The sequence below is a fragment of the Gadus morhua genome, chromosome 19, assembly GCF_902167405.1.
Source record: "Gadus morhua chromosome 19, gadMor3.0, whole genome shotgun sequence".
NCBI lineage: Eukaryota > Metazoa > Chordata > Actinopteri > Gadiformes > Gadidae > Gadus > Gadus morhua.
In genome coordinates, this window is record NC_044066.1 from 9,612,085 (window position 1) to 9,625,428 (window position 13,344).

Consider the following 13,344-nt stretch of genomic DNA (forward strand, 5'->3'; position numbering starts at 1 on the left):
CTTCAGTATATATATACGTCTTGAAAACAAACAAACCGATAATATTTTTTTGTTTATAAGAAAGACAAAACCAAAAAAAGTACAAATAACTTACATGGACATTAAATATAACTTAAAAAAGTATAACACTCTCAATAAATAGTTCTACTATTTACACCGTTGCTATGAGACGCAAAAATGTTACTAAAATACCAAAAATATAGAAGCAGCAAACAGTACAGGCATGAGGTACAGCGATGGCTCCTGTGGTGACTACAGTAGGGAGGTCATGTCCTCACCCGATGCCCGAGACTGAGACTTTCCTCCCAGAAATATCTCGGTTTGGCTATGGCTTACAAGCAGAACTTCTTCCAATGTGTGTTGAGAATTCATTCAGTCAAAAAGCTGTCCAAACTGTGTCAGTTGACATGCAAAATGGCCAGTGTCAATGGCCTGTTTTTCCCCTCTTGTTTTGTTTTTGTTTTTTTATGACTTTTTTTTTTTTTGCTTTTTTTTTGGTTCCTGCATCAATGGAATTAATACAAGTGTACCTTCAGGACAAGGTGGAGGAGATTTTGTCGTGAAGTTTGTGAAACGGCTAGTCGTTTCGTTTTCCGGTTTGAACCAATCAAAAGTCAGCGATACATCCATACAAATGGGGGGCGGGGAGGCCTTTAGGACCTGGCTTTTTGTTTTCTGTTTCCTCTCAAATGACCAACCGAAAGAACTGTGTGTCATTGGTGTGTACAGTTATTGTTGTTGTGGTTGTTGTTGTTGTTGTTGTTGTTGACTTAAGGTCAGTCTCCCCACTGGCAAAATAGTTATATGGGAAGCAGCAGTATTGTTGAGTAATAGTACATATCATTTGATAAGATCAACATATAACAATTCAGTTTACCAGGGCTATATATATTTCTTTTTTTCATATAAAGTGTTAACTGCAATCTTAGAAGATCATGTATCATGTCAGGACACCCTAGTTCCTTTTTTCCCCCCAAAGAAACTAAAGTAAAAAAAAAAAAAAAGTCTCTCCATAGTCCCTTTTTTGGTAGTTGCTTCATTTAGCTCTCTTTCCCTAATAACAATCCTCGGTTTCTCTGCGGAAACTTAAAAACACAAAACCTAAGATGATACATTACACAACAGCTATATTTGTAATATATAATGACCTCTGATGTATGTTTTTCACGAGGTCTTTATGGAAAATGGAAGATGAATATAAGAATAATAGCAAGCTTCTGTCTTTCCATAGGCTTCTTGGATCCAAAAACCAGTTCATATATTTGGCGGGAAGGTCGATTTTAGGGATTAGGATTCAAAACACACTTAGCAAAGAAAAGCTAATAGTAATAAAGACAGTCAAATGACAGAATATCAAAGTTTGTTTCAAATCACCATTTCAACAATAGCAGCTTCTAAACATGTTTGAATTATATACTATTCTTCTTACATGGCAACTAAAAAAGTGCAGTAACTGAGGTCAATGATACAAATACTGATTAAATATGACATAAAACAAAAACAAAACCTAAAACGTTTTTTCTTCAACTTATTTGTCATAAAGAACATATAGTAATATTTACACTATACCGATTTGAAAATAATACGTTCCTCGTTATCTTTTCTTTTTTTTTGCTTGTGGTGGTGTTGTCCTAGTTGATCGATTGATACAGATTCCGATACACGATGATTTTGTACTAAATGACTACTCGTTTCAGCTTGCCCTCTGTCTACGACCATGTTTTCATTGTGTCGTATGCGATAGCAGCCTAATACGGGACCGTGGCCGAGGAAAAGACGAGATACAGAGCGGGGACCCTGATGAGGGCGGTCACCATGACGAGGTTGGTAACCAGAAAAAAGAAGAGCAGCAAAAAAAGTCGGGGACCAAATCGTCAGGCAGCCTTCGTAATCGAATACGCATGAGGAAAACCGTTGCATACATTTGGAATGGAAAGTAGAAAGAAATACAGACACAGATTAGCAGCCATATCAACTATTGAAATCCATCGGGCGGGATTTGGTGGAGGGATGGATACGTTCTCGGTATCGCAAAGAGCCGATTCCACCGTTGCACCGTTAACGGCAAACAACTTCTAAACCTAAGAAGAGGACGTTGCGGTGTTTTTTTGTGATGAATACATCCAAATGTCATTTCAATATGCATCTAAGCAAACCTAAGAGGGTAATCATGAGAGAGAATGTGGTATTCTCCTGCCAAGGTTGGCCTACGTCCAGCCCTGTCTCTGTGGATGGGCCGTGCAGTAGACCTACTGTGCAATGAAGCGGTAAAAAATATTGAGAAAACCTGACGAGCATTGACTACATTCTTAACAGGCTGGCAGTCATTTCAATTTCAGTCCAAAAACTATTTCCGGACGCTCAGGGCTATCAAGCGGCCATTCGTGATTACCTCTACTGTCCACTCGTGAGTTCTCCTCCAGTGCCTTTTTCCATAAAGGAAAGAGTTTGAACTGAGATTGAAATGAGGCCGTCCCTTAGTGAGGTGTTATCAATGACATTCTTTAAGTTGTGTAAAATCAATGTATTTCGCCTTTCCTTTTGCGAACTTGCAAAGTTACGTTGAGATGGAGAAGTGAGGTTCCAGGTTTGTAAAAAGTTCCTAGTGCATTTATAATGTGGTGTAGCCAGCATGCGTTCTGTCCCAATGTGTGTTTTAGTACATGCATACGTATGCAAGTGTAAATGAATTCCCAAAGGGGGTTAAGCAAGGAAGACAAGGCATTGTCTAACTCCATTAGATTAATGTTATGTTAAAATCGCAAGTAGCAGCAAACATAGTAGCAGAGGTCATGCTAAAAAGAATCACTGGACTTGCATTCCAAATAGAAGTATATAAAAAGAGTTTTGGAACCTAGTTTTGTGGTGATTCATCATGGAGAAACGAGGTACTAATTTGTTTCAAGTTTTTTTTGTTACGAAGAATTTGTTTGCAACTCAACTGTATGGCTGACTCATTTCCCGTTAGACCGTTTGTTTATTCTGACCGCCTGTTTAGAGAATCATCTGTATGGCCAGAGATACTCAGGAGATAAGCAATACATCGCTGTGAAGCATTAGGGATATCAAATGTCTAGCCAGTTTAGAATCAAGGAAGAGGAAGTCACAAAAATCAAGCCCTTTCTTAAAGTTAGTAGCATGCGTTTGAGTGCCCATGACTTTGTTTCTTTGTTAAATATGAGGGTGATACTCTCCTTCATAAAAGCAAATCATGGAACTACCTAGGACACATTCGACCATTTTGACTCATGAGATTATATGGCATTGATATCGTTAATATTTACACCAATGCTGGCACAAACTGAACAAAAGGCATGCTACCGAGGCTTGTTTGTGTATCCCTTTTTCAAATTGTTGCTGACAACCTTCTGAATTTTCATATTGTTTTTAATTATTCTTTCCCCCTTTTTGCTGTACGTGTTTGGTTTCCCTGTACGACGGAATCGCAACGGGGTTACCTTCCTTATACATTGGAGCGAACGTGGGTCTTTCTAATTTCTCTTTTTCTGCCGGGACTTGCTTTTCCTGTTTCTTTGTGTTTGAGATCAGTCTGCGACGTGGAGATTGGAGGCAGTTCGGCTGGTTTTGGGTTTTGCAGTTTGGACGGAGAGGTATGCCTGTTAAGCAGCATGTGCAGGAAGTTGAGGAGGAGCAGGAGGAGGAGGAGGAGGAGGAGGAGGAGGAGAGTGGGGTTGGTGGTGGTGGTGGCTGGTGGTGGTGGTGGTGGGAGCCGAAATGAGGATGAGGAAGGAGGCGGAGGTGGTGGTTGTGGTGGTGGAGAGAGAGAGGTCTGTCTCGGCCACTCTGGCTGTGTGTGATGGATGTTGGAGATCCGGGGGGGCCATGGAGGAGGGAGGAAGGCTCCACCTCCCCGACAGGTCACCCCAGGGAGTGGACGTGCTCCTCCTTCCGGTTCTCCATGGAGTTGGGATCCCGGCAGGAGCACTCATCCCGTATGTCGCAGGACATCGGGAACGGGATCACCTGGTTGGACACACAAAAAGACAAGAAAAATAATCACCCTTCAATCCATTGCATGGTGGTTTGGCCGAATTTCATCGCTTTGGTGGTCTACAGACTGTAATTTACTCCAAAGCCATCTATGAAGCAGTGCACTCTCATCTTCCAAACATGCCTAGTGTGACGGTTACCTTGTTACTATCAAAGGGTAGTGAACTCTGTTGAGGAAAACAACCTTTGTAACGACCACAACACAACAAAGAAACACTCCAACACCAAACAGCCCCGAGGGGACGTTGGCGTGTCGTCACTATAACACGGGGCGCTTTCACGGAGCTATTCAGAGCTCCACAACAAGCCATAGGACGCGTCGGAGCGAGTGTCAACACCCTCTCCCCTTCTCCGAGGCTATTAGCTCCGGCGCCATCGTGCTGGAAATAGAATCAGACGATGATGATCGAGACCACCAATGACACCCCCTGCTGCCCCCCCACCCTCTCTACCCCCCTCCGGCGTTTGACGTCATCGATGGACGTTGGCCATGCGTCATCAGGCACCAGCTGCCGTCGCCTGGTGCTGCCTTTCCCTCTAAGGGGATATACTCCGTCCTCAGCTGGCTGGCTATACAGCATGTGCTACCCCCACAGCACAACCACCGCCACCAGCAGCCCCGCTCCTCCAGGGGAACACATGTGGTCCTAGGAGGGTGAGCGCGGAGAGTGAGTGCGACCAACTGGGAAAGTCTGAATTCTTTAATTCTCCTAGGCTCATCGGATGAATGTGTAGAGGCTTGCTGCTGCTGCTGCTGCTGCTGCTGCTTTCGCAGTCCCACTTTCACTCTTTCTTGTCTGTTTCATTAACTTCATACCACGTTCATATCTAACGGCTGTTATGTTTACAGGGGGCAATGGTGGGTGATCCGGGGTGGGGGGTTTGGATTACACTCTGTTAGTATAGAAACAAGTGTGGACTTGTGTAAGACAGACTGTTGCATGTCAAACGATGCTCCACAGTGATTTGACTATGTGTCAGAAATGTGTTTGATTGTGAAGAAGCAAACAATTCCAATTTCAATCAAAGTCCGACAATTTGGTCAAGCATTTCACCCTAATAGTAATTTCAACATTAACTTAAAACACATACATTGCATTCATCAAAATCATGCCAGCTATTTGTAAAGGTTTAAACTTTTTAAATCACAACTGTCATAACTTTTCCAAAATCAGCTCAACTGTACCTTTCAATGCATTCAAAGCAAACCCCCAATTTTCCTTTTAGCGGACCTCTTCAATGTTTTTCTAAGGGACCTCTAAGAAGGGTAACGTCTTGGATTGCACTGGATATTGCAAACACACACCCACACACACCCACACCCACACCCACACCCACACACACACACACACACATACACCAACACACACCTCAAACTGACACACACGTCCCTGACTCGAGCGTTATACAAGCGGACATGGAGAGGCGCGGGGTAAACAGGCAGAGGTCCGCAGACTGAGAGAGGGAAACAGGGGAGGCCCCGGCGGAGCCGTGACGCAGGGCCCGACCCTTATGTAACGACCCATGAAAAGGAGCTTGGTTGTGGGGAAGGGATTTCCTAAATGGGGATGGAGGATCATGCCATGGATGAGGCCGCACCGAAAGGGCCCCTCTTTCGACATGTGACACGTCTGCAAAGTGAGCGCGCCCGCGGATCGGACCCCCGCGGACGGACCCTCGCGGACCGGCCTTCAGAAACAACCGTCTGGTTGTCCAACCGCGGTGGAGATGTTTTTTCTTTCGTTCTTCTCAGCCACGCTTAGATCTCTCGAGACCACCTGTCTCTGTGTGTCTCTGTTCTCTCTTTTCCGTCTTTATGATGCTCATTACGTTTTCCTTCCCCCCTCTATTGATTCCATCGCACCCCTCTCTCTCTCTCTCTCTCTCTCTCTCTCTCTCTCTCTCTCTCTCTCTCTCTCTCTCTCTCTCTCTCTCTCTCTCTCTCTCTCTCTCTCTCTCTCTCTCCCCTTCCCCACCCTCTCTCTCTCTCCCTGTTCATCCCTGTCTCACGGAGGGCCGAGGGGGGCCGGGCTGTGAGGAGAAGATGGTGGGTGGCAGGTTTGACGGGGTTTCCTGTGACCTTGACCTCCGGGGGCAGCCGCCCCAGCTGCCACACATCTGGCCCTGATTGGGGGGCTCTCTCCCAGGGTGGCTGGGAAACAGAGGGGAGGCGGGGGAGGGGGGATGGGGGGGTTGTAGGCTTCATGGCCCAGGACCAGCGTGAGGACTCCCCACTAATTGCAACACATAAGGCCCCGAGATGGGAGGGAAGACGGCACGTCAGAGGCTAGCTAGCTAACCCCCCGGCGCAGACACGGGTCAGAGACCACCCTGTGTGTGTGTGGGGGGGATCCTTGAAGGAAATAGGGAAATAGGGTGCATCCCTACCCCTTTCCGCAGAAACGTAACCCAAACCCTAATCCCACATATTTAGTCGTATCATTTATAATTAGTGTTATTTTCTAGGATACTAAACAAAAACTCCCTGATGTTCTGCAGTTTATTGATAGAAAAAGACAGAGAAAAAAAAAAAGGATGGGCATTTGATCACGGAGGTTGGAGTCTGTTGGGCAACACTCTGGTGCGTAAACATCCTCAAACCTGTAGCGGGATGTCCCCTCCCCTGGTGGGTTACTACCTTTGCTCAGCTGTGGAGAAATCCCTCCTCCTCCTCCTCCTCCTCCTCCTTTCCTCCTCCTCCTCTCCTCCCCCCTCCACCTCTTTCGTCCTCCCTCTTACTCACTTGCCAACCTCCTCTCTCCACATCCTCTCTTCCCCTCCTCCACCTCCTCTCTCCTCCTCCTCCTCCTCCTCCTTTCTATCCCTCCCTCCGCCTCCCCCTTCCTCCTCCTCCTCCCCCTTCCTCCTCCTCCTCCTTCTCCTCAGACGCTTAATTAAACTTAAACTGACCCCCCCGCCCAGCACACACACACACACACACACACACACACACACACACACACACACACAGACATACTCCCGTGCAAGCACGCACACACAAACACACAACAACACAGACATACCTGTTAAATTTACTGAGGATATGATGCACAGACCCCCGACGTCCAGAGTTCTAACAAGTTATTAACCCAGCGTGTGCGCGCACACACACACACACACACACACACACACACACACACACACACACACACACACACACACACACACACACACACACACACACACACACACACACACACACATTAACACTTTTGGAAGGATTTTCTGCTACTCATTCGTTAATTTGCCGTTTTGAGTTTCTTACTGCAGTAAACATGGCATGGCATTGCAATAATACACACGGTAATGAAGGTACACGGTGTATGGATAATGAGCGGTTAGAAATAGGGGAGGCGAGGAAGGAGCACTTAACACTGTGGATTGACCCCCCCCCCCCCCCCCCCCCCCCCCCCCCCGCTATCCGTGACTCTGTTTTAATTGTCCTTGGCAGCCGAGGGAGACTGGAAATTAAGGTCAAGCCCAGTTTGCCAGTTGACATTTAGCAAAATAAAGAGCTGTTGATGCCATCCTTTCGGTGTTGTTGCTCTGTGCTCTTTTTTCCCGTTGGGTCATTAAGTTCTGATTATATGATGGGAGGCGTTTCTGGGCTCTTTGGGGTGTTTCGGAGCCCAAAATCTGGAAAAGATGATGTTTGAGATTTTTAGTGTATGTTTGTTTTTAACTGCTAACGCACACTATTCCAGAGGTGAAGTTGTGTATTGTCCCTTCAGAGTGCTGTTCCTGTGTGTGTGTGTTTTGCACGCCAGGGCCCTTGGTGTCCGAGGATACATACCTATACCTATATCTATCTATATATATATATATATATTGATGCAATATTTGTATGCACTATATAGATAAAGAATATAAGATGAATAAGATCAAATCCATATTGTAAGAAAAACAAAAACCTCCCTGTTCTAATAATAAATATATCCTCTCTGTTCAGAAGTACTTCTTGCAGCAACTTGTATATTTGACAGCCCTGTATATTAAGCTCTATGAAAGTGTAGCGGGGGGCAAACAGGGGTGAAAGATGAGGGGGGGGGGGGGGTGGGGGTCCCCTCAACATTAACCACCTAAAGAAAGACACCTTCCTCCAGCCCAGCCGGGCTGACCATCGAGCGGGGAGGGGGGGGGGGAGGGGGATACGAACATGAGGTGAGGATAGACCAGTGAAGGGAGAGCCAAGGCCGTATAACCGTTAAACAAGCTGCCCTTCTCGGCATGGTGCTTCCCAGCATCCCCAGGAAGGAATGCCTTTCAACGTGAGGCAGGGGGGGGGGGGTTGTCTCGTCCACCCCCCCCCCCCCCCCCCCGGCCCACCTCCCTATCCTGTACCCCTGGCCAACAGCTTGCAACCATTAAGAGAGGGGGTGAGGGTGTGTGTGTGTGTGTGTGTGTGTCTGTGTGTGTGTGTGTGTGTGTGTGTGTGTGTGTGTGTGTGTGTGTGTGTGTGTGTGTGTGTGTGTGTGTGTGTGTGTGTGTGTGTGTGACCTTACGTGCAGCCAGGCCTTGCACCTTCTCACTTCCTGGAGTAGAATAATATACAGCGAGTCATCCAGAGATCTCTGCCTAATACGCAAATCTCTACCAAAACAGCAGAAGAAGAGGCGTGGGTGGCGGTGGAAAATAAATACGGGGAGAAAGTTACCTCCCCGCAACTTCATCTTTTACTAACCCCATGCCACCCTCACTACATTGTTTCTAGAGAGCCCCTCACTCTATCGGAGGTGATAAGGCTTTATCAACTCCAAGGATGGCCAGGATGTTTGGGATGACCGAGGAGGGACGGATTAAAATAGGGCAGTGTTTGGTACATGAGGGGATGCTGGGTCGGTTTTTGAAGAGCTTGCAAAAATGGCAATTCGGCGAAATGTTAACAATTGTTTTTGCATTTCAACAAATCAGCTAGCCATTGTACCCGGTAATGGCCTCTATAATCATCAGCGAGGTTCTAAAATGCCATTGGTCGGCCAAACACAAAAGCTTGTGTAAAAAACGCGGTTGTATCTGAAGAGTGGACAGTCACTCGGGGGAGATGAATACTAGATCAGATGGGTTTGATCAACGCGTAGGTTCTTATTTGGTCGTTTTTTCCGTCTTAACGGTCAGTTATGTTACGTTAGAAGTAACACGATAAGAAGGGAAAACAAACATAGCCGCGGGGGACTGTCTCAGGGTGGCGCTCTCCGTGCAGGTTTGTGTTCATTCACGGCGGTTATTATGAGAAGAGGGAAGACGTGTGGTTGTAACCTCTACCTGCTCCTCAATGCCATGTATCTGAAGTTCACTAAGTGGCTTGGGATACAAGTGTCTGCTGAATAAATAACTAAACATTAAGTGTATAAAGCGTGCAGGGACAAAAAGCCAACGCAGTGCATATGCTTTTATATTCTAAAGGAGCAGGGATGTAAGAGGTTTGTTTGCGTTGGCTGTGCAGACACAGAGTCACTTGACCTCAACAATAAAATGTGCACTAGACAGCCAGAACAGCAAACATACAGGGGTTACTATCAAGCAAACTTCCCTTCCAGGATATCACAAGGTTATTAGGATACCATTAAGGATGTCTTCTTGTTTTATTGTTGGTAAGTAATAGGTTTGTTGACAACAGCTGAAGCCTGACTGCAATTGCCAAGGTATTTTCTTTTTGCTATATCCAAAATTATCTTTCTTGGGTCAATAAAGTGGGGGGAAAGCACATGTGATTTGTTGGGATCTGTTATCTAAAAAAATGAAGTAAAAGTGGTTATAAAGCCAGAGCTAAAATTAGATGCTTTCATTTTTATGGTAGGCCTACTCCGCACATATTTGATTAGAGATTATAAGTTCCAGGTATATGGCTAAAAGTCTTGCATGTCAATCCGTTTCCTTATTTTTATGAAGAAACTTCTTATTATTTTCAGACGGTTTCCTAAAAGTCTATATATTTTTTCCTTATTCTCTCTCACAAAAAAAGAAACTAAAAAGATCTCTTCCAAAAGGGAAATACCACGAGTCATTCCAAAGTATTAACACCATTTATTTAAACCAATTCCAGGTTCCAAAAGGCCTTTAATAGCAGTAGGGGTGTGCGCTTTTGTTTCCAAATGGTTTGGATACAGGAAACTATGCGTCAAAACAACAACTAACATCAACTAAAAAATAAACAACTAGCATCAATCCATAAACTATCATTGTATCTCTTTAATGTTTGTGGTAGTGAACACGCTATGCTATCTACACAAGCTAAACTAGCTACGTTAGCTATACTATCATGTGCGGTCTTGAAATCCTACCAGATTTAAATGAACTTGATTTGAATGTGTCGTGTTTGTCCAAGCGGTTCTGGGAACCGCCAGATCTAAGACTGTTTTGTTTTGCTAACAACAGAAACAAAACAAAGTCTACACGGGAATAATTCAGAGGAAACCAGTAAACCAGGGTAATACATAATGTGTGTGTTTGTGGGCACGTTTGTGTGAACGGTAACTTTTGGAAAGTCTCATTATGGCGGTGTGAATAACATGACAGAATAAATTACGTTTCCAAAATGGATCCCTGGTGTTAATCAAATCAGAGATTACAATCGATAGAAAGGAAGTGCAAATGCCTGTTTGATTTTTTTCTAGGATACCAAGGTGAAATGTCAGTGACCGCACATGAAGCAAGAAACACATACATACACACACACATACACACAAATTCAAAACACATTGTTCGCCTTCTGGGCCAAAAGCGGGTATTCGGAACAACAAACAACATGAGGTCCATTTAGACTGGGACTCTAAATTTACTTACAAGGTCGCTTTGTTGTGTGACGAGTTAGGAACTCTATTTGGAAAACCCAGGGGCCTATGCTTCCCCTACAACTGCCCGCCCGACCCTACCACCCACCCTACCGCCCTGCCATCCTGCCTTTAATAACCAGCCACCATCCATTCACTTGGTGGATGGAACAGTCTACTTCACCTTTTACTTTGGTGCATCTACTTCCACGCTGACTGGTATTACCCGATCGACCGTTTGCCGGTAATATCAATGTCCCGGCGAACATAACCTCATCGATCTACCAAGCACTAAGTGATTAGTAGTAGTTTGCCCATGGCTATGAATGAATCATCAGGCAGTGGGATCGTATATATATATACACACAGGACGTCTATGAGGCCTTTTAAAAATAAAAACGGATTTGCTCAAATGGATCATCCCTATCGCTTATGTGAGCAATCTCCTGCGACCCAATTTGCAAATTAGGTTACCCAAGCAGGGCCCCAATCCCAAGGTTGGGAACCACTCTGTTAACCTCCGATCTCTGACGCTGATCTGAGATTTGATAGAAGCCCTCAGAGCAAAGGCCCTGACCCCATTGACCCCTTGTTTACTAGCGGGGGGTCGGGGTGGAGATGGGAATAGCGGGAGGGGAGCGGGTGCTGATGGATGCGGAATGGGTGGTTAATAAAGCGCAATTTGCTACAGGTTACAAATTTGCAGTGATGCAATGCATCTATCGATTACGGTTCCAACGTGTACGTGTAGCCTGCAGACACAATCAGGCCTGCACACGCACATCCACCGACGGTCACGCACATACTGAAACTCACGCACACATGTACACACACACACACAGCCTTTCAGGGCCCACATCAACACCCACCCATCAATGAAGGATGGTGGGCCCGCTGTAATCATCCAACTCATCACCACTTGTACGACCTTAATCTTAATTATGAATCTTGTTGGCCACGGCTCTTCACTTTGAGGCCAAAGAGGAATGAACAGAGCAAATGCGATGACAAAAAAAAAACGTCACGTCTAATGAAAGCCGTGCGCCTAAAAACCGTTTACACGGAAAAGGAGACGAATTCAGAAGGAATCCACATGCGTGACACGCGACACGACGGGGACATTTGAGGGGACGTTGGTCCGGGGTCCAGAGAGGAAATGAAGAGACTTCCGCGTCAGACTCCCAGACACAGGCAGCCAGACGCAGCAATATAAACGGAGCAGACACACACACGCACACATACACACACACACGGGCAGAGAGGACCATGCCAGGAGTCCAACTATAGTCCCTTGCCAGAGAGTCAGAGAGAGAGAGGAAGAGATTTATCAAGAGAGAGAGAGAGAGAGAGAGAGAGAGAGAGAGAGAGAGAGAGAGAGAGAGAGAGAGAGAGAGAGAGAGAGAGACAGAGAGACAGAGAGAGAGAGAGAGAGAGAGCGAGAGAGAGAGAGAGAGAGAAGACAGAGAGACAGAGAGAGAGAGAGAGCGAGAGAGAGACAGAGAGAGAGAGAGAGAGAGAGAGAGAGAAAGAGAGAGAGAGAGAGAGAGAGAGAGAGAGAGAGAGAGAGAGAGAGAGAGAGAGAGAGAGAGAGAGAGAGAGAGAGAGAGAGAGAGAAAGAGAGACTCACGCACACACACAGAGACAAAATGAGACACACAGAAAAACAGAGCGAGAGAGGCCAGGGCCTGGGCCAGAAAAGCAGATGCTGCAAGCTAAACAGAAGCTTCAATAAATGTACAGACCGATGCCAGGAAGGGGCCCGCTAGACCAGGGGCCGGATGTGTACAGGATCCCAGAGTCGTCCATTCAACTAAAGCGCTCATTAAAAGTCAAAGGTGACGAGTTTGGTTGTCTGTAAATCATTTCACACCAGCGTTAGGGGGAATCAATACAGAATACTCTTATTGCGATAACTTTCTACTATTTAGTAATTTAGCAGACGTTTTTATCCAGAGTGACTTGGACTCGTTCCATCAATGAGCGGATTGGTGTTGGGGCGCCTTGCCCAAAGGGAGATTCTGGGCATCGGGGATCAAGCAAAGAACCTTCAAGCTGGGAGTCAAACAGCCTAAACTATCCAGCCCCTACCTCGAGATAATAAGCAGGTGTCGGTTGCTAATAATAATAATAAACTTTATATGTGGAGCACCTTTGAAAACAAGGTTTACAACGTGCTTTAACATGCACAATATAAAAAACCTGCTCAAGACTAAAAGCAATGGAACAATGGAAGTGAGGAAACCTCATCGATGACTAGGACAAAGTGAGGAATAATCAATAATCAATAATCTCTCTCTCTCTCTCTCCCTATCTCTGTATATTGTCCTCCCCCTCTCTCTCTCTCTCTCTCTCTCTACTCTCTCTCTCTCTCTCTCTCTCTCTCTCTCTCTCTCTCTCTCTCTCTCTCTCTCTCTCTCTCTCTCTCTCTCTCCTCTCTCTCTCTCGTAGTTAATGGTGATCGACATGCAGTCCTCTGGAAGCCCTGGGGAGCGACCTCTCTAGTCCTACCAGGGGGGTCCGGTGACCTACAGCTGTCTTTGGGGGGGGGGGGGGGGGGGGGGGG

The 13,344-nt window shown here is 45.8% G+C and overlaps 1 protein-coding gene across 1 annotated transcript in view; it reads right to left on the reverse strand.

Annotated features, from left to right (window-relative positions):
* Positions 1-444: 444 nt before the first annotated feature.
* The window catches only part of pappaa (pregnancy-associated plasma protein A, pappalysin 1a), a 106,726-nt gene continuing 93,826 nt past the window's right edge, over positions 445-13,344 (reverse strand). Inside the window, exon 22 of the mRNA XM_030342029.1 lies at positions 445-3,984. Coding sequence (XP_030197889.1) covers positions 3,880-3,984 — 105 coding nt within the window. The 3' untranslated portion in view covers positions 445-3,879. The remainder of the gene's footprint in view (positions 3,985-13,344) is intronic.